At 39.1% G+C, this 21,418-nt stretch overlaps 3 protein-coding genes across 3 annotated transcripts in view; 2 read left to right on the top strand and 1 right to left on the bottom strand.

Annotated features, from left to right (window-relative positions):
• Positions 1-1,578, bottom strand: part of cobl (cordon-bleu WH2 repeat protein) — a 57,581-nt gene extending 56,003 nt beyond the window's left edge. The window contains exons 1-2 of the mRNA XM_023277571.3: positions 1,460-1,578; positions 1,119-1,242 (exon numbers count right to left, since the gene is read on the bottom strand). Of these exons, the coding sequence (XP_023133339.2) occupies positions 1,119-1,147 (29 nt within the window). The 5' untranslated portion in view covers positions 1,148-1,242; positions 1,460-1,578. The remainder of the gene's footprint in view (positions 1-1,118; positions 1,243-1,459) is intronic.
• A 9,028-nt stretch (positions 1,579-10,606) lies between these two features.
• LOC111573428 (C-C chemokine receptor type 5-like) lies at positions 10,607-15,215 on the top strand. Its single transcript, XM_023277583.2, has 3 exons — positions 10,607-10,742; positions 12,476-12,634; positions 12,757-15,215. Exons 1-3 carry the CDS (start codon positions 10,736-10,738, stop codon positions 13,650-13,652), a joined length of 1,062 nt encoding a protein of 353 aa, XP_023133351.1. The 5' UTR covers positions 10,607-10,735; the 3' UTR covers positions 13,653-15,215.
• Positions 15,216-15,801: 586 nt separating this feature from the next.
• On the top strand, positions 15,802-21,103 carry si:cabz01093077.1 (C-C chemokine receptor type 4). The gene is made up of 4 exons (XM_023277590.3): positions 15,802-15,946; positions 17,579-17,730; positions 18,570-18,742; positions 19,045-21,103. The coding sequence occupies exons 2-4, from the start codon at positions 17,583-17,585 to the stop codon at positions 19,750-19,752; spliced, it is 1,029 nt and encodes a 342-aa protein (XP_023133358.1). The 5' UTR covers positions 15,802-15,946; positions 17,579-17,582; the 3' UTR covers positions 19,753-21,103.
• The last annotated feature ends 315 nt before the right edge of the window (positions 21,104-21,418 follow it).

Below are 21,418 nucleotides of genomic sequence, written 5' to 3'. Positions count from 1 at the left end.
AGCTTTATATTCACCTCATCAGGACCGAATCAAACCCTCCTGGTACCGACACCGAAGAACACACAAGTACTACTGCACATCCGCTGTTTCAATACTACCACACCTACAAAATGAGTTAATATATGCTAAATAAAAGGTGTAGCACATCTAATTTCAGTGCTGAGCTCAGAATTGATGAGGTCAGCAACACCGGCTCTCCAGCTACTCCCATAATTAGCACCCAAGCACCAAATAATGATGCTGAGGTCGAGCCACACCTGCCCAGTGATACTCAAAAACACATCATATATTCATTTTCTGTTAAGTCAGAACCATTTAGACAATGGGCTAAACTTTGCTAATATTTTTTTCCCCGCAAATCATTAAAAAATGTAGCAACTGACTACTAAAATTTGAACTTTTATCAGTTGATTTTCTATCCAGGAGAGAAAAAAAGCAAATTTAACTGTTACTTCAAATACAACATGCCAACAGTGTCATATCTTGGCATTTAAATTTACAATCAGTGATGAACAGGAGATGTTTAGTCATACATAGGGTCTCACAGAATATAATAACTAGAAAAAAACAGCCCTATTGCGCCACATTGCTCTCACACATAATCTCATTTATAGAGCAGACCTTTTATTAAACATATTAGCATGCATATGGTTTCCTGATGTGACATCTTTCAGATAATGTGGACCAAATTCCAGCTACAAGCCTCAAAAAAAGGAAAAATAAAAAGCACAGTCTGCAGGTGATGTTGTCCGACCAACAGCTCTCATGTCTATTCTGACAGAGTGCTGCTGGAAAACTCTCTGTTGTCAGCCTGTCTATAGGCTGCACAGGCTTTTCAATGGAGGCAACTGACCCAAATAAGTCCTCAGTTTCTTTGTTAACCAAGAGTTAACAAGAAAAACATGGGAATGAAAATAACAACCACAGAGCCAGAGTTATAATATGTTAGAATATGTCACAATATCACGAGAAAATTAGAAATAAGTTCATCAGTGTGGATAGAAAGTTAGAAATAACAGGGTGTTACACTTGACGGGTTAAATTAATGTTATTACCCAGAAAACAGTCAAAAACAAGTAAATACACCTATTTTCCCAGCAAAACATTCTCAGACTCACCCTGAAGGCGGTTTGGAGGACTCAGTCATTGCAGAGATTCAGATATCCAGCGTCAGATAAGCGGAGCTCCCAAAAATCCGCTGTTGCTCCTAAACTCGGCGGAGTTTATCCATCATTGCGTCACCTGCGATTCAGCACAGCGACATGAAATCACTTAGTCACACCTGTACTATTCACCTGGGCAGGTTAGAAAGAGGAAAAACACTGAATAATGTGCAGCTCAACAAGTGACAGTGCGCAGAGATGACAGTGACTTGAAGCAAAGCGGCCGCAAAGTGTCCGAGGAGGCGAACTGCGACACCGGACTGGCGCATTCAAGGACCTGTAAAAGTCAAACTTACATCAGTAGAAACTGTCTTTCTGATTCATTCTCGAGCATGAGATACTTGTTAATTCCACTTGAAATAATCTTCGCGTACCCCCCGGCTGAATTTCCCTGGATACACCATCAAGTCCAAAAGATTTCTAAACAAATTACCTAGTAACGTGTTTCAAAATAAGAGTTCCTAAGCGAGACAATGTATGACACCGAAAAGAAAAGGTGTAATTGAAAAAGTTCCAGATAATTTAAAATTGAAAAAGAAGACACTGGAATTGAGATATTTGTGATTAAACAACTTTTACTGTCACAGGGAGAATGGGCTTTGTGAGAAATTCCACTGAAAAATAAAACTAAATTAAAGCTGCAAGCAGCGTTGGACGGGTCCTCGCATCCTTGCTGGTCGGCGAATCCGCGCACGTCCACCAGGTGGCGCTGCGACCGAGAATGCATGTCGGCCTATGGATGTGATCAGGACTGGACTCTGATCACACATGTAAAGTTTGAGGCAGATTGGAGCATGTTTAGGGCAGTTACACAGCAGTTGATGTTTCATGGCGAAGCATCAGAATTCACGAGGCCGCCATGGCCACGCCCTCAGACTTAAGGTGAGCATTTTGATAACTTTTGATCACCCATGCCTGGAGTACATCCTGGCTGAATTTCATATCTGTCGGTGTTACCCTGTTTGAGTTGATAGCTTTTCAAAATGTCAAAAAATGACCCAAAATTTAAGGTTGGTGTAAAATTCTAGAAAGAAGAAGAAGATTAAAGAAAGAAAATACATAAAAAAGAAGCAATTAAATAAATGGGAAAAAGTTAAGACAATTAAACTTTTATAAAGTATGGGGGGGAAAAAAGATGTAAGAAATTAAAGAATTGTATTTAATAAAGAAACAGGAAATTTGTAAAAAAGTGTTGTAGTCTTTTGCAGTTAATTGATGGATAGGCGTAGTGAGAGACAGCCAGACAATGGGGTAGAAATAAGAATGAGAACAATTCATACAGCACGGGGTCGCGAGCGGGAATCGAACCAGGGCCTCAGCGTTGAGGACCTACTACATGCGTCAGTGGCTTAACCCGCAGCGCTATATAATCACACATGTTGCATGTCAGCAAAGGTGTACCAACCCAATAGAAGTCCAGGGGAAGGGTTAGGGTTGGAGAGGTAGGTCCTGACAGTTGTAATGTATCATAAAAAATTGATATATAAATTAAAAATTTTTTCATAATTTAATATTAAGCCACTCAACCCAAAAAATTTATAAAATAAAGTTGGGGTTTTCCCTTCAGCATTGTGGTTGCACGTCTCCGATAGAGGATATTTAGACCCACAATGCTGAAGGGAAAACCGTGGATTAATTTCTCGGATTATTCTGTTGCTTAGTATTAATATTAAAAATATTTATGTGTCATATTAAATTTACCTTATTTTTCATTAATGCTGTAAGGACCTTGCTCTGTAACCCTAACTCTATCCCTAGACTTTCTATTGGATTTATACACGTTTACAAGGCGAGAACATATGTGCTCATGTAGCTCTACGGGTTACGCCTCTGACTTATGTACTTGGTCCCCGCCGCTGAGGCCCGGGTTCGACTCCCGCTTGTACACCCCATGCTGTATGCGCTGGCCTACCTCTTATTTCTAACCCCGTTGTCTGGCTGTCTCTCACTACGCCTATCCAAACAAAAAGTGAAAGAGACTACTACACTTATTTAAATAGTTAAATGTTTATTTACAAATAAACACCTTAAAGACAATAACACTTTTACTAGGAATTAAACACAATTTACTATGAAAACTTTAAATATACAATTACACATTAAAATCTACTACAAGTTCTTAAAATTACAAACTACAACAGTTTATCTAAACATTTAATATTGAAAATAATATTTTAACTCATCACATCCAATAATACTTTTGACTCAACAATTACACATTAAAAAGACAGAACATTTGGACATCTAATCTAATATTATAAAATCATACAGAATGACAAAAGACCAAGACTACACTTTTAAGATGAATCTAAATACAGACAAAAAATTTGAAAAACACCAGTGACACTTTTGAATATCTAATTACACTGAAGACACAATAACAAAATCCAAAAAAACAAATAAATTTACATATCTTAAAACGTTTTCTATTCTGAAACAAAAACATCTGGTTGTTTCTTCAAACAGTTCCTCTTTCAATGTTCTGGGTTGCACTATGAATTGATTTACTAATAACTCTTTTCTCAAAACTGCTTCCCTCATAAAGTCTACTAATAGTTGAAATCATTGATCAAACTAATGTTACCTTCTGATCACCACTAACTATACTTTTCAGTGAATACAATCAAAGTTTCTGGACCATTTCTAAATAGCACACAGGTGAACATCTCACCAAAACTCAAATGGATACTCTAAATGTGAAATCAAGACTCATGTTCACAACTTTTAAGGCTTCGATTAAACAGAAATTTCTAACTAACAGAGAAGTACTAAGACACTTTGCACATTTCAGTCCTCACACTATCTGACATTTCAAACTAACAGACAACTACACATGGACATAGAAGACACGAGTCCTTGGACTATCTCAAGGTTCTAGTTTACAGACAGCTACTGTGAAACTTTGAAAATTTCAGCCCTCACACTGTGTGAAAGCTCATCTCCTCAGGACTCAAGAGGTCTGTACACTTAGAACATCTTGGAAATCAGGGTTCAACCCTCCAGCACAAAGCCTAAAGTCCAACCTCCTCACAAAAACTGTCGAGTCCAAACTCAAGTTAAAAATTAAAGCTGCAAGCAGCATTGGACGGGTCATCCATCTTTCTCTACAAAACTCCTTTATGTCCCTGAACTGTGGCCGTGAAAACCAAAAAAAAAAATAAAAGCTTTGCGCTCTTTGCGCTCTTTGCCAGGAACCACCCTTCAACTCCAATCCACTGACACTCCACACCACAAACCACAACCTTTCCACTCCACTATCATCCTCCACAAGGTTCCCAGTGGGGATTCGAACCGTGACCCTCCACATGACAGACACACAACCTATGTGTGAGCTATCTTTCACACAAGGTCCTTCGTGGACTTTGTTGTAATGATGGTTGAAAGAGGTTGTCATACAGCCAAAGTATGTATATATTGTAAATAAAGCTGCTGTAACAATGTAAATTTCCCCTGGAGTGGGGAGAAATAAAGAACTTTATCTTATCTTATCTTATCTTAAAAAGTGTCAAAAGAGCCCTGGGCTGGATTCGAACCAAAAACCTCCTGGATGAGAGGCAGATAACTTACCACTGCACTATCCTTCCTACTACATGTAACTGTTAGTTTTCGTAAATGATGGTACACAAAACTATTAAGGAGGTGAAGATAATAAAGGTACTAAGGTGGATTTCAACCGGGGACCTTCAACATGCCAGGCAAAAAACTTACCTCTACACCACCTGTCCTACAAGATGCTGCTCTAACTTTGCTTAATTGATGCTAGCAGTTAGTACTGGAGCATCCAAAGGACACATAAAAAGTGTGAGTGGGGATTTGAACCATGGACCTTCAACATGTGAGGCACAGAACTTACCTCTGCACCACATTTCCTACAAGGTGTTGTTGTAAATTGGCTTAAATGATGGCATCAATCAGTACTGGAGCAATCAAAGGACAAATAAAAGGTGTGAGTGGAGATTTGAATCATGTGAGGTACAGAACTTACATTGTAGGTTTGTTTCTGAGACTGAATACACCCAATCTCATCTGATCTGCAAAGCTAAGCAGGGTTGGGCCTCGTTAGTATTTGGATGGGAGACTACCTGGGAATACCAGCTGCTGTAAGCTTTTTACTTCTCCTCACAACCTGAACAAGACACTGCTGGTCATTCACTAGAGACAGCTATCAACTAAAACCTCTTGGTTTCTTTATTATACACTCTATGAGGTGGATAAGCTGCAGCTCATGCTGATTTATTGCTGGTTCTGGTTGGAGCCAAAGAACAAAGGCGTCACCTGTTGGAGCAGCTGATGTCCTGCAGCCTCTTCACCACAGAAAGCCTCTGACAGCTTCAATTCTTTACACTCTGACTGCAAGACACCAATCACATAGGAACATATACATGTGTGGAACAAAGAGCTGAGCTGACACTCAACATGTGTTTGACCATTTATTGATAAAGACATTCAAACATGTCTAGAGATAGAACACCAACGCACGGTGTAAGAAAGGTCAGAACAGACTTCACCTGCTCAGGAAACTGAGGTCCTTCGGGGTGCAGGGAGCAATTCTGAGAACCTTTTATGGTTGTGTGGTGGTATCAGCCATCCTGTATGGAGTGGTCTGCTGGAGCAGCAGCATCACGGCTGCAGACAGGAAGAGACTAAAGAAACTGGTTAAGAAAGCAAGCTCTGTCCTGGGCTGGTGTTAGACAGGAGGATGATGACAAAGCTGTTGTCTATCATGGAGGACATCTCCCACCCCCTGCAGGAAACAGGACCATCACCGGCAGCTCCTTCAGGGACAGACTGCTTCACCCACGATGTTTGAAGGAGGTCCTTCCTTCCTGCAGCAGTCAGACTGTGTTCAATCAAGCCTGCTCCCAGTAGTTCAGATCACCCATGAAGTAACTGCAATAAAATGTAAATAAGTCAATATGTGCAATTTCACAAGGTTTTTTTTTTTTTTTTTACAAGCATTTCTATTTCTTCTCTAAGGAGAAAGCATCTATTTATATCTGTGCACTGAGTGCTGCTTTTCTTTTTACTTTTTTTCCTATCTGCTACTGCCACACTGAAAATTTCCCCACTGCAGAATCTACCTATCCATCCATCTATCTATGGTCCATCTACCTCCCTACCTATCTATCCATCCATCCATCCATCCATCCATCCATCCATCTCTCTCACAGGTGTGGGGGTTGATTCACCTGTTCTCAATCACCTTAATCCACGAAGGCCCGGTTCTTCATTCTTCCGCTCTCTGCCAGACCAGAGACTTTGAAACCAGAACCTTTCTCCTGCAATTAGTCTGGTTTCCCCTTTTTGTTTTCACCTTGGTTTAGTTATCCTTTCTGTGTTGGTTTTAGTTTCATTCGTTAAATAAACTCCTTGTAATCTTTGACCTGTGTCTGCAGATGTCCTGTGACACCAATGATCCCATCTGATATTTAGCATGTTTTCAATTATTGGTCCCATTTCTTAAAAAAAAAAAAGCCCCCTGAAATCTGATCAGATAAATGAATGTGAAACTACTTTGGGTCTGCTACAGCTGCCTCCCTCTGATCTTGTTCCTGCCCACAGCACAATCTGATCAGTGAAACACTGAAGGACAACTTCAGCATGTAAAACATAAATAAGCAAAGGCTGCAACTCGTGATTATTTTAATTTTAACTTAACTTTATGTGCTGTTCAAAAACTTTATTTTTTCTGCAAATGTGTAGCAATTCCAAATCTTGGTTATTGATCTCCTTGATTACAAAAAAAATCTGTATCGACCCGGAAAAAAAACAAACATGTCAGGCACCCTATGATGTTAACTGTTTGCCTGAATGTTTTTGTTTAAAATCCTCAGTAATAACCTTTGACTGGTTGCTTTTAACCCTGTAAAACTCACTGCTGCAAAAATACAACATCAGCTTATTTTTTAATTACTATTTTCTATTATATATATCTGAAATAAACCCTAATCTGGGGTCTGACAGCAGCGTGAGGTCAAAGAAGCTGCCATCAGCTGCTGCACTTCTGTCCGTCCAGCAGATGGAGCCATGGAGCTGCAGTGAAGTGAAGAGCAGCACAAGGCAACCACCACTTCCATCCACTGACGCATTCAATTTGACTGACGCTAATGTTTTATTGACTTCCAACCACTAAACCAATAAAAGCTGCAAGCAGCGTTGGACGGGTCCTCGCATCCGAGCGGCCCGACTGGCCCACGCATATCCACCAGGAGGCACTGCAACTGAGAGAGTAAAGTTTCAGGCAGATTGGAGCATGTACAGGCTACTTACACAGCACTTCCTGTTTCATGGCGAGAAATCCAAAATGGCCGCCAAGTGGTGCAAAGATCTGATTAGGGCTGGATTCTGATCATACATGTAAAATTTCAGGCAAATTGGAGCATGTACAGGCTAGTAAGACAGCACTTCCTGTTTAATGGCGAGGAATCCAAAATGGCCACCAAGTGCCACAAAGATGTGATTAGGGCCGGACTCTGATCATACATGTAAAATTTCAGACAAATTGGAGCATGTACAGGCTAGTTAGACATGACTTCCTGTTTCATGGCGAGAAATTCAAAATGGCCGCCAGGTGGTGCTATGACAGTGAGTCTATATCGACCTATGGATGTGATTAGGGCTGGACTCTGATCACACATGTAAAGTTTGAGGCAGATTGATGCATGTCCAGGCTAGTTAGACAGCACTTCCTGTTTCATGGCGAGACATCCAAAATGGCCGCATTCTGCTGGTCACCATGGCCACACCGTCAGACTGTTGCAGAGTATTTTGATAACCTTTGATCAACCATGACTGGTGTCCATCCTGACCAAATTTGAGCTCTCTCATGGTTACGGTGTTTGAGTTAATAGCTTTTTAAAATGTCCAAAAATGACAAAATGTCCAAAATATGAATCATATTTCAAAATGGCCGCATTCCGTGGCTCGCCATTTCCACGCCTTCAGACTTTTGCGGAGCGTTTTGATAACTTTTGATCACCCGTGATTGGAGTACATCCTGGCCAAATTTCAGCTCTCTTGGAGTTACACTGTTTGAGTTTATAGATTTTTAAAAATGTCCAAAAATGACACAAAATTGTCCAAAACATGACTCATAATTCAAAATGGCCGACTTCCTGTTGCATTATGGGTAATGATGCAAGAGGCTTTTTTGTGCGTCTTGATGAGTTACATATGTGTGCCGAATTTCAGAAGTCTAGGTCGAACGTTGTCCGGGGGCTGAATTTTCGTAATTTTCTAGGGGGCGCTATTGAGCCATTTTGGCACGCACGCGTGCCATTCCCCTAAAATATCAAATTTCCTGATGTGTGTGGCGATTTTCATGCGTTTTCGTGTATGTTTAGGGCGTCAAAAATGCGTTTTCCCCATCCGTAGAAAAAAGTATAATAATAATAATAATAATAATAATAATAATAATAATTCCTAGGGTTTCAATAGGTTCCTCGCACCACTTCGTGGTGCTCGGACCCTAATAATAATTCCTAGGGTTTCAATAGGTTCCTCGCACCACTTCGTGGTGCTCGGACCCTAATAATTCCTAGGGTTTCAATAGGTTCCTCGCACCACTTCGTGGTGCTCGGACCCTAATAATTCCTAGGGTTTCAATAGGTTCCTCGCACCACTTCGTGGTGCTCGGACCCTAATAAAATAAATAAAAAATAAATTGCCTCAGTACTTATATGTATATATGCAAATCACACCCTCCTTTCGTCCTCAGAGAGAAAATGTAACCGAACACAGATAAAATTGAAAATTAAAAACAAAATGCTGGCGTAAAAAAAATAACAAAATAATACATAAATATTGTAACAAGAATGAAAAACAATAATTCTATTAAAACATTTGAAAATGTTGAAAATTTGTGATTGAAAAACGAATAAATGTACGTGTGTGTGTGCGCGTGTGTGTAAAAACAAGAACTAACCATTTTGAATATCTGTGTTTTATTTTTCATTTGGAATTTTTTTTTAACATTTTTTTTAAATCTCAATAAAAGTTACCTTTTTACAAATATTTCTTCTTTTTCTTCTTCAATGACAAATTTTAGTTTCACTATTAAAAACTAAACTGCCTTTGTTTTGTTCCCATTTATCTATTTTTACGTTGTTGAGAAGCCAACATGCGTGCACTACCTAAGTGTGATATATAGAGACCATTTCCTTAGTTTCATACGTTTTGCATATGGTTGCCTTCACTGGATTACAGTTGAAGAATTGCAGTGCTTTTATTTAGAAGGGAATCCTGCAGGGCATCGTGTATTTTTGCGGCTGCGTGCTTCCAACTTGACGTCGCTCTCCAAAGCCCGCCTTCTTCAGCAGATCTCACGTCAATCATCCTCATCGGTAGTTCATGAGCGCCAGCTGGAGAGCGAAGACACGAAAACACAGAGAGATGCTCAGAAAAGCAGAACATGACTAATGTATTATTAATATTATTATTTTTAGCCTATATTATTGCTGCCGTTGTTGTTTCATTGAAGTTGCGTTGTATGTTACACAGTCAACAATATGAACAAAGCGTTATGCATAATACCTTATTAATATTCTATGATGAGAATTCAAAACTTTTCTCCCGGCATGCTTTGTGCTGCCTTCCCCCCTCGCACAGATAAGATGTAAAGTTTCACCACAAGAGGTCACCATAGACCACAGGACAAGATTTAACATCAAGTCTGCATAGTTTATGGTTTGATATTTGATAGTCAGCAGAGATAATCTGCTCAGAAATTAAGCCACAAAGTAGATGCAGACGATAAACACGAAGCAAGTGTCTTTATAGCAACAGGAAAACTAATAAGACATGACAAGATATGGAGACCAAGATAAGACACAGTGTAACAGCAATGTCAAAATCCTTTTTAAAATGACAGCTTCTGGATATAATAATAATAATAATAATAATAATAATAATAATAATAATAATAATAATAATAATAATAATAATAATAATAATAATAATAGTTTCTTTGCTGTAACACATCTAATTAACACAAAATAGAAATGTTCACTGAACTATTATTACTGTTTACTTAAAGGTACTACCAGCGATGTGAGTGTTGTAATTAAAACAAATACAATTAAACCACAATTAAATAAAATATGCTGTCACTCAGTTATTTTAAGAATTATAAACTGGGGAAATCTAACTTATCATTCATTTTCTGTAATGTATTTGCTTAAATTTGTGTATTTTGTGCTTTTTTCATAATAAAATAACACAACTGATCTATATTTACAACTATAGCCAGTTGTACTCTGGGTAAATCTGGTTAAAAAATATGTTTGACATTTAAACTAATTAGGCAGTGACTCTTTCGTAGGTGTGAACATCATGTTATTTTAACTTTTTATAGTGTGAACTTGTCCTGATAACGATCTCACAAAGGGACGTACAGGAAACGACATCTGCACTTCTGTTTCTGTGCTCCTTATTATTGGGGGACTGCAGACTTTAGGAGTTAGTTCATGTCAAGACATCACATCTATAAAGATCCAGACAGAAACAAAACAGAAAAAACAGAAGTGGACATTGTGATTTTACTTGATTGGAGAAGGCATCACTGAGATAGCACCATGTCAGGTGAGTACATTTTAATGCTTATACAAATTCTGAATACATATTTGATGCATGTTTATCATATTTGCGTTATGATATGTAATATTTAAGGTTTAACACATAGTCACTATTGAAATTCAAATACTATAATCTGGCATACTTACTCATTACTGTTGACTATTTGTGTATTTGTTCATTTGTTCCTGTTTTTGAGCTCATTATATTTAAGCATTGGTTAGACTAAAATACTTTTTTTACCATGTCTTGAAAACTGTCCTTTATTTATTAGATTTTTTTGCCATCAAATGCACAATCTGCAATCATTACATGTGTATCTGTTAGGTTAGACTGTACATATACTGTCTAACTTAACCCTTTGATGAGCTACATGAGTCCAAAATTACCCAAATCCAATGGAAAATGGGTATCTCCTGACCCGCAATGTGCATCAAAGGGTTACCAGATCTGTCTATCTATCTATCTATCTATCTATCTATCTATCTATCTATCTATCTATCTATCTATCTATCTATCTATCTATCTATCTATCTATCTATCTATCTATCTATCTATCTATCTATCTATCTACCTACCTACCTACCTACCTACCTACCTACCTACCTACCTACCTACCTACCTATCTATCTATCTATCTATCTATCTATCTATCTATCTATCTATCTATCTATCTATCTATCTACCTACCTACCTACCTACCTACCTACCTACCTACCTACCTACCTACCTACCTACCTACCTACCTACCTACCTACCTACCTACCTACCTACCTACCTACCTATCTATCTATCTATCTATCTATCTATCTATCTATCTATCTATCTATTGAACAAATCACGAGACTGGGCTCGCAGCTTCATATAACCCATTTTGAAATCAATATTTAAAATAGTGATGATATAACTTAAAACTTTACCATAAAGCATTGACATTCTTATAAAATAAAGGTCAAATTAATGATTATCATCCAGCATAGTCTAATTGGGTGAATACCTCCTTACAGTCCACTATCTGCTTGGTCCTGGTTCTGTAAATGGAAAGCAAACAAGGTCACTGGCACCAACCTGCACAGCACTATATAACTAACATAGCTATAACTATCTGAATATGAATTTAAGCGTCAACAGTCTTACTCCAGAATCCCAGACTCCATCTTTAAATGTGAAGAGTAAATAGTCCTCCAGTGCGAACAGATCTCACAACCAGCAGGTGGCACAATAACCATCACGATCAACCATCTTCACCCAGATATGCAAATTGTTGTACTTTTTCCACTCACAGTGGTACAAGCGGAGAGTTTTGCTTTAATTTGCACATAGCTTTGGTTAATGTTATTCAATTTAACCTCAGTGACTTGATGTTTCTGCCTTTACACTTAAATAGTGAAGTTGAAAGGAGTGACCTCCATGGTGCTTACACCACAGAAAGATGACCTTGAAAAGCAGCAACATGTCTTTCCATAAACAACAGCTCTGTCTGAATTGATACTTTTTAAAAAAACAAAAAAAAAAAAACAAAAACTGAGATGGTGTATTTTTAAATGTAACCTAAACTTTTAATGCTGTGAGCCCATAAAACAAAATTCAAATCCACGATACAAAGATACTTGTTTACGTTCAATTTGACCATTTTCTTTGAACCTATTAGGTAAATTGTATCCTGATGTAAAGGAGATGTAGATCATGTGAAGGTATGATGATGTACATGTTGATTTTAAAAGAAAATTCTCTGTCTGCAGATGATGGGGCGAACATCACCTTCACCACCCCGGAGTATGACTATTCACATTACTATGACTATCAGGGCGTCGCTCCCTGCAGCTCCGTCAGTATGAAATACTTCAGCAGGTTGTTTGTGGCCATTCTCTACAGTCTGGTTTCCATCCTTGGCTTCATAGGTAGGTACAACTGTCAACACAGCTACAGAAAGTGAGAGACAGAGTCAGTCCTTCCACGTCTTTCCATGTAGTGCTACAGTCTGACAGACAGACCTACTAATGTTTTATTTCTCTCTCCTCAGGTAATGGCCTTGTGGTGTGTGTCCTGGTGAAGCATCGCAACCAGACCAACTTGACAGACATCTGCCTCTTCAACCTGGCTCTCTCTGACCTCCTCTTCGTCATCGTGCTGCCTTTCTTCTCTCACTACATGGTGGTCGGCCAGTGGACCTTCGGAGATTTTATGTGCCGCCTCACCACTGGCTCCCACACCGCTGGCTTCTTCAGCAGCACCTTCTTCATGGTCGTCATGACGCTGGACCGCTACATGGTCATCATGCACGCTCACAAGATGGCGGGATATCGCACGAAGAGGGCAGGCCTTATTCTGACTGTGTTGGTTTGGATTCTGAGCTTGTGTGTCTCTCTGCCTGCCTTCATCTTCACAAAGGTGACAGATGAGTCTTATGGGTACGGATGTACCGACTCCCCAGATAACGAGTACTGGACAAATTACGACCTGTTCACAACAAATGTACTGGGTCTTGTGATTCCCTTGCTGGTGATGGTAGTTTGCTACTCCAGGATCATCCCCACGCTGGTGAACATGAGGACTGCAAAGAGGCACCGTGTTGTCAAGCTGATCATCGCTATCATGGTTGTCTTCTTCTTGTTCTGGGCCCCATATAACATCTCCCGTTTTTTGAAGTTTCTGCAGTCTAAAAATATGATATCATCCGATTGCACCTGGGACCAAAACATAACACTGGCAATAGCAGTGACTGAGGCCTTTGCTTACACTCACTGCTGCCTGAACCCCGTCATATATGCCTTTGTGGGGCAGAAGTTCATGAAACGAGTCTTGCAGATGCTGAAAAAGTGGGTACCTGGAATCTGCAGAAATTTGCCAGAAAGCTCATTCAGGAAAAGCTCAATTCTGTCCAGGTCCTCTGATGTCACCTCCACTGTTATAATGTAGGCAGAATGGATGACTGAAATATGTTTTTATCATCAGCAGGGTTTGACAGCTTTCATCCAGGTAGCCTCGTTATTCCTGTAGATCATGCGTTCTTCACTTTACAATGTTTTGTTTTGTTTGTTTTCTACTTTCCACCTATGACAGTTGTATTAATCAGTGTTTTATTGTTAGAAGCTTCATATGCATCCTTAAACACCTTTGGCATCATTTGCCTTTTGTATTTGCAGTGGAGAATCTTGTTTTGACTATAAGCTCCCATATGCACAGGTCTGGACGCTGTAATTTTACCCAGTTATTCTGCAAAACTGTCAGGTTGCGTACGGACTGTGAGTGAACTGCAATTTTTCAAGTCTACCCACAAATTCTCAGTTGAACTGAGGTTTGAGACTCCAAGTTGGCCACTCTACAACATTCACTTTGTTGTCTGTAAACCATTTCTGTGTAGCTTTCGCTGTATGTTTAGAGTCATTACCTTGCTGGAAAAAATATCTTCAAAGTTGTGGATCAGTTGGAGACTTCATCATATATTTTGCTGCATTCATTTTACCCTCTACCTTTACAAGCCTTCCAGGACCTGCTGTTCCTCACATCATGGTGCTGCTATCACCATGCTTCACAGTGGGGGCGGTGTGTTTGTGATGATATGCAGTGTTCGGTGTCTGCCAAGCATGGTGCCTAGTCTGCTGAACAGAAAGCTTAATTGTGGTCTCATCAGACCAAGGAATCTTCTTCAGTAGACTTCAGAGTCTCATACATGCCTTTCTACCTTTTATATGCATTTTCTAAACTCCATGAAATGCCCCTCCCTCCCCTGCTGACGCTGAGAGGAAACTAAACAGTGTTTCAAACCTGTAACCACAAAGTTTGTTTGCCTGCGCCTGTATCTGAAAACCTTCCTGCTTTAGTAGGTTTCTTTTCACACATTTTGTTTAGCCTGCAACTTGGCGGAAAATAATAAAATATCTAAAAGCTAAAAGAAGAAATCTCTTTCATAACATGGAATGAATTAGTCTTTACTTTCATGTGGAAAAAATTCTTCACCAAAAGATAACTGAAAGCGACAACAGTGGAACTATTTTCATCTGGCACATTTTGCACATTGATATGCCATCTTTTATCATTAGTTGATAATTTGTTGATGGCGAACAAATTTGCCAGTATTGTTTTATGCTTCACCTTTTTGTGTGTGTGTGTGTGTGTGTGTGTGTGTGTGTGTGTGTGTGTGTGTGTGTGTGTGTGTGTGTGTGTGTGTGTGTGTGTGTATATATATATACAGAGAGGGAGAGTGGGTGTGTGTTTAGGTGTCTGATTTTAATGCTGATTACATTCTTGTACATTTTTGCCTCAGTTAATTATACTGCTATTTCAGATGTGATTTGCACAACATCTGTACAATGCCTTGCATTTATTCCCATATTCTTGCTTAATGCTCTATGACTCATTTGCAGATATTCTAGGTTATACTCCTTTCTGTTGTTGTGGTTTGTTTGTTGTATCATGTAAATAGAGTTTGTATCTGTACTTTGCCACCGGAAATTATTAAAGTTTTACATTCTTTTACCATCTCGTCTCCTATAGAAGAATTTGTGTGATACTGTTCTTAAAATAAATCTTGCACATATTAGAAATCATTGTCATATAGTGGGTTGTTTAACTTCTTTGCCATGTTGGAGAGAGTAGTTGCAGTAAATTGCTTGTGCTGTGAAGAGTAGTTTGCAGTTCACACTTTTTGTTTGTGTCACTGAAATGACAGTTGCTAATGACAAGGTTGCTTCTTTATAGCAAATTAAACACTTTGGTTTCAGTTTAAGTTAGCTAAAAAGGTTCACAGAAAGAGATTATTAGGTACTCAGTTATTTATTGATGTTGTATTATCACATAACAAATCCAGGTTGACCATTAGTTGAACTACCTTATACAGTACATTTCTTTAAATGTGAGCACATTTAAGTGCATAGTCATTTTAAGCAAGTGGGACTCTGGAAGTGAATCTGAAAAAAGACTAAGAAACAGAGAAAAGCTTCTCATTAGAATACGTTTTCCCCATGCTTTTTTCTTGCCTGGTGTCAATGCATGAAGGGACATTTCTCAGAAAACCGCATTGACACATCTCTGCAGGTTTAACACAATGCGGAGGAAACAACAAAACCCAGAGCTCACCTTACCAGAAATGAGCTCCGCAGCAGGATTTGACACAAAAAGCGAGCAATGCAAGTTGACACGACGACATCTAAGCTTGATGAGCAACACAGGAACATACAGGTTTAGGAGCAGTGATTTTGGCAGAGAACGAGGTAAGCACTTCAGCATTTCAGTTTCTAAATATTTAGCTAAGTCCTACACCTACAAACACTGTGTGTAGTTGAGAGTTTTGTGGGGCTGTGTGTGTCTGTGTGTGTGTATGTGTGCGTAAATGATGTCAGCCACAGGAAATGAGGGTCGGCATGGGTGTCAGAGCTGGTGGTTCTCTGCACATTGATAGTGAAAGAAAATATGTTAGAGTTGTGGTTTAAGAGATGACATGAATTTGATTATGGTCAGAATAGCAGGAAGTTTGTGATATTCATAGACAAACGTGCGACTAATCTACATCTAGGATGAAGATGTTTGAAAAGATTGCCTCTACCTTTGAACTTACGTTCATTCAGACCACGGAAAGTCAGCAATGAGCGGTTACTTCCAATGATCCACTAATATTACAGTGATTGTAGAGTAATTGTTTTGTTAAACTGGATTTTAGGTTTGACAAAACAGCAGTTGAACTTCAACTGATTTGTTACTCAGGCCTTTCAGACGTGACTCACTCCATGTTTCTGAAAGGTTCAACTTAAAGGGCAGGAAAGTCCAGTAATATCCCGACATTCATCACAGTTTCAAATGATGTATTCTTTTAAGTCTTCTCTTTCTCTGAAAAGTATTCAGTGTGGAACATGCGACATTCAGTCATCATGGTGGGGAGCAAGATTATGCCTAATAAAGAGGAGAAATATCTTTTTTTGTATGTTGAAAATTTATGAGTAGAGGCAATTTTTTCATAAACACTGAAGAGACATTTTTTTCTATATTCGAAAAAAATTGAACCAGAACTCTAAAGATCGCATTGTAAAGTAAGTAGATGCAAAACTTTTGATATCTTAATTCAGTAAATGAGAACACATTTAAGTTAATCTTGTGTTAGGAATTGAATAATTGTGGCAAAAAAACTAATTTTCCTAATTTAAAAACTTGTTAATGTTGTAGATGGTCATGTTCCTCTGCTGAACCCTCCTTTAGGTCTATGTAGCGTCTGTTAGGCGGCAAGATAAGTGAAGAGTGGAACCAGAATAAGTTACTTTACATGCTGAAAGAAGTTGTCACCAGAAGTGGTCACATTCAAGGATGTGGAAATGTGGAAAAAAATGTGAGATCAGTGGTATTTCTTGGTTGTAATATACATAATTCAGTGTTAATTGGCTGACCAGAGGGCAGTACAACAAAGCTGGATTAGTGGGCTAGCGAGATATGTGGAGCTTAAAGTCAGAGTTTTCATCAAAACACAGGGTGCTCTCTTTTGACCTGCTAGATCACGATGGTAACTGATGCTGGAGAGTTAATCTGGTCTGAGTCAGGTTCTGTTCAAGGTTGTGGATTTAAATCAGCTGGAAGAAGCATATCCTGTTTTCTGGGACAGTGTCAGACCTGAATGCATTTCAGTATGATATAATTTTTAAATGTGAAGTTTAAAGTCTAACAGCTATATTGCTGCTATTATTCGGTCTATTAATAGTTAGTTGTCACTCTGATTCTGTATATTTTCTATCTTCACATCAAGGACTCTGAGAGAAATATATTTTGGACTTCAGTGTGTCATTTTTGTTGTTTTGTTTTAATTTTGTGCTACTGTTGCAGTGAATTATTGACTAAATGTTCTGTTTTGTCTCACACAGCAACATGAACATGTCAGACAACGAGTCACTGATATACTCGGACGGGTATGACTACGGATCCGGCTGTGATGAGGACACCAATACAGATTTCCCCAACAAACACATGGTTATGCTGGTGCTTTACTATGTGCTGTTTTGTCTCGGTCTACTAGGTGTGTTTACAGAAGGCTGAATTTGCCCCCATTTGCCCACCCACCTGCAGCCTCTGGGCCTGTATACATATGTGCAACAATGTCTAATGCAAAACTAATGAAAGAAAGGACTGTTCAATGTAGTCAGGAAAGAGAGATTAAAACTATACACAGTCACAGATAAAAAAAAAAGGCAAAAAGAAAAGCTTAGGAAATTATTTGTTCTTGTAAGTGAGAAAAAATATACAGTGTAAAGTCTGGGGTGTTATGATATGTCATTTTCATTCACATTCAGCCAGAAGTAGGTACTGCAAGACAATTTCAAATAGATGTTTTAATTTCTGCATTAAATTTAAGACACACTGACAGTGCAAATTTACATGATTAAAGGAAGTAACGTATAATAGAATCTAAAGGCAAGAGGTGTAAAGGTAAAGACCTTACAATATTATACAGCGAAAACCAATGATTCCTTTGGCGGCAGCAGTTTCTATCAGTAAAACACCTCCAGCTGAAGTGAGAGAAGAACAGAGCAAGAAAAGATGAGTGAGGAACAACAAACAGCAAAAAGATTACAACATTCATGCATAAACCTACACTCTTATCTGACACATGCAACAAATTCCACAGGTTTTCCACCAGAAATAACAGCAAAATGAATAACTGACTTCATTTGTGTCTGTTCAAAAAGAGTTTTTCTCTTCCCACTGTGTCCAAATTCTTGCTCAAAGGGAAATTTGGGATTTTTGAGTCTAATATATTATCATTAGGTCTTAACCTGAGATGACCTATGCTGTGAGTCAGTGCCATATCAACATCATTGGATTGAACTTAATGAATGCTTTGAATTGATTTTACAGGCAACAGCACAGTTCTCTGGGTTCTCCTGCGGCACATAAAAGTGAAAACAATGACCGATGTCTGTCTGCTGAACCTGGCTCTGTCTGACCTTTTACTGACGGTGTCTCTGCCACTCTGGGCCTACAGTTCACAGAACCTTGTATCATGCAAGCTAATTACGGGAGTCTATCAGGTGGGGCTTTTACATTCTTAAAATTGATATTATGTTTACTATTTAACTTACACATTAGAACAAATTACTCAGATTCTCACATATAAGACATATTCAAATAGACCATGTGTTATTCACAAAGCTGAATTCTAAAGATTACATCAGATGTTTTCTCTGGTGACAACATTCCTCATGTCACGTGTGAAACAGCTGCCACGTAATGTCGGCTGAGCAATGAACCTCACTGAGGCCGGTGAAGTGTAACCTCATGTCATGTCACATCCTGTTCTTACCCACCTTCCTCCTCTGCTCCTTTAAAACAGTTAGGTTTCTACAGTGGGACTTTGTTTGTGACCCTAATGAGCGTGGACCGCTACCTGGCCATCGTCCATGCCGTGGCGGCCATTCAAGCGCGGACGCTTCGTTATGGAATCACAGCCAGTGTCATCACCTGGGTCATATCTGTCATCATGGCAACCCCTCAGGTGATATTTGCCACCTTGGACATAGATGAAGATGGCACCCCCTGCCACCCAATCTACCCAGAGGACAGCAAGGACTTCTGGAAGATGCGGCGAAACTTCAGTGAGAACACAGTGGGCCTTTTTGTGTGCCTTCCCATCATAGTTTTCTGCTATGTGAAAATCCTTGTTGTGCTCTCAAAGTGCAGGAACTCCAAAAAGAACAGAGCTGTGAAGCTGATTTTCACCATTGTGTGTGTGTTTGTGGTGTGTTGGGTTCCGTACAATGTCCTGGTTTTCCTTCAGTCCCTGGAGCAGCTTAGAGTTCTGAACAATTGTCATGTTTCAAACGCTATCGACTCTGCCATGAGCTTTGCTGAGATTATTGCACTGTCTCACTGCTGTATAAATCCAGTAGTTTATGCATTTGTAGGGGAGAAGTTCAGGAAGTCACTGGCCAGGGTGCTGTCTAAATACTCATCCCTGAGTTACCTGACTAGAAGTGCTTTGAGTGAAGGAGACACGACAGAGAAAGAGACCTCCCACACACCTGTTAGATCAGACTATTAGAAAGCCGTCATCTGTGGTGATGGTGGTGGTGGTTGCACATGTGCTCGCAATGCTGTTTTTTTTTTTGTTGTTTTTTAACTACAAAGAGGACAAAATATGTTTCTCTCTGTGTGTGTGTGTGTGTGTGTGTCAACAGAGATGTCCGAAACACCTGTCAAATCTGACTATTGGAAAGGTGTCATCTGCATCATGGTGGTGGTTGTATGTGTGCTTGCCATGTTTTTTGTTTATTTTTAATGAAGCTTAGAAAGTACATACAGGACAAATTGTGTTTCTCTGTGTGTGCAAGTGTGGTGTACTGCTTCTGATTTGTGCTTCTGAGAGCTGTAAAATTGTGCGTAGACTATTCACAGTAACAAGGGAGTGATTCATTTAGAGAGTGCATAGAATAAAACTAATTTCTAAAAGATTTATTCAAATCATGTAATCATGTACATAACGTCCAACTATACTTAGTTCAAGCAAAATAAAAAAATATCAAAGGCACGTGCTCTTTCTTACTTCTTTTAATTGAATGATTGATTTCTACCTGTTCTTTTGTGCGTGTGTGCGTGTGTGTGTGTGTGTGTGTGTGTGTATGTGTGTGTGTGTGTGTGTGTGTGTGTGTGTGTCTGTGTGTGTGTGTGTGTGTGTGTGTGTGTGTGTGTGTGTGTGTGTGTGTGGGCGTGCTACATATGTGAAAGTAAAAATAGTCATACAACAGCGCATAGCCCTTGAAGTGACAAAACTATTGTCACGCTGTCATTCTTGGAAACTTATTAGTGTTTGACAAGAAGTTTGCAGAGCAGAGTCGTTGTATCATATAAAAACAATCCATTTGACTCGCAAAGCCAGTGTTTAGTCATACAGGCCCAAAATTCAGCTGCTGACTGAATCAAAATGATGCATAAAAACATTAAGATCTATCAAATGCCATAGTGACATCTGAGCTTCTACGTCATCTGTGGTGATGGTGGTTGCACATGTGCCTGCAGTGCTGTTTTTTTGTTGTTGTTTTTTAACTACAAAGAGGACAAAATGTGTTTCTCTCTCTCTCTCTCTCTCTCTCTCTCTCTCTCTCTCTCTCTGTGTGTGTGTGTGTGTGTGTGTGTGTGTGTGTGTGTGTGTGTCAACAGAGATGTCCAAAACACCTGTCAAATCTGACTATTGGAAAGGTGTCATCTGCATAGTGGTGGTTGCATGTGTGCTTGCAGTTTTTTGTTTATTTTTAATGAAGCTTAGAAACTACATAGAGGACAAATTGTGTTTCTCTGTGTGTGCAAATGTGGTGTATTGCTTGTGACTCGTGATTCTGAGAGCTGTAAAATTATGCATAGACTATTCCCAGTAACAAGGGAGCGATTCATTTAGAGAGTGCATAGAATAAAACAAATTTATAAAACATTTATTCAAATCATGTAATCATGTACATAACGTCCAACTATACTTAGTTCAAGCAAAATAAAAAAATATCAAACTCATGTGCTCTTTCTCACTTCTTTTAATTGATGATTGATTTCTACCTGTTCTTTTGTGTGTGTGTGTGTGTGTGTGTGTGTGTGTGTGTGTGTGTGTGTGTGTGTGTGTGTGTGTGTGTGTGTGTGTGTGTGTGTGTGTGTGTGTGTGTGTGTGTGTGTGTGTGTGTTTTGTGGCATAGCCCTTCAAGTGACAAAGCCATTGTCATGCT

This window comes from Amphiprion ocellaris, chromosome 9 (genome assembly GCF_022539595.1).
Source record: "Amphiprion ocellaris isolate individual 3 ecotype Okinawa chromosome 9, ASM2253959v1, whole genome shotgun sequence".
In the NCBI taxonomy this organism is placed as follows: domain Eukaryota; kingdom Metazoa; phylum Chordata; class Actinopteri; family Pomacentridae; genus Amphiprion; species Amphiprion ocellaris.
Note: the sequence above shows the minus strand (reverse complement) of the source record. Positions and strands in the feature narration are given on the sequence as shown.

Coding starts and splice junctions, on each gene's coding strand:
- LOC111573428 (XM_023277583.2), top strand. Junction 12,635..12,756: donor TTCCATCCTTGGCTTCATAG/GTAGGTACAACT, acceptor CTCTCTCCTCAG/GTAATGGCCTTGTGGTGTGT.
- si:cabz01093077.1 (XM_023277590.3), top strand. CDS start 17,583: ATGAACATGTCAGACAACGAGTCACTGATATACTCGGACGGGTATGAC. Junction 17,731..18,569: donor GTTTTGTCTCGGTCTACTAG/GTGTGTTTACAG, acceptor TTGATTTTACAG/GCAACAGCACAGTTCTCTGG. Junction 18,743..19,044: donor TAATTACGGGAGTCTATCAG/GTGGGGCTTTTA, acceptor CCTTTAAAACAG/TTAGGTTTCTACAGTGGGAC.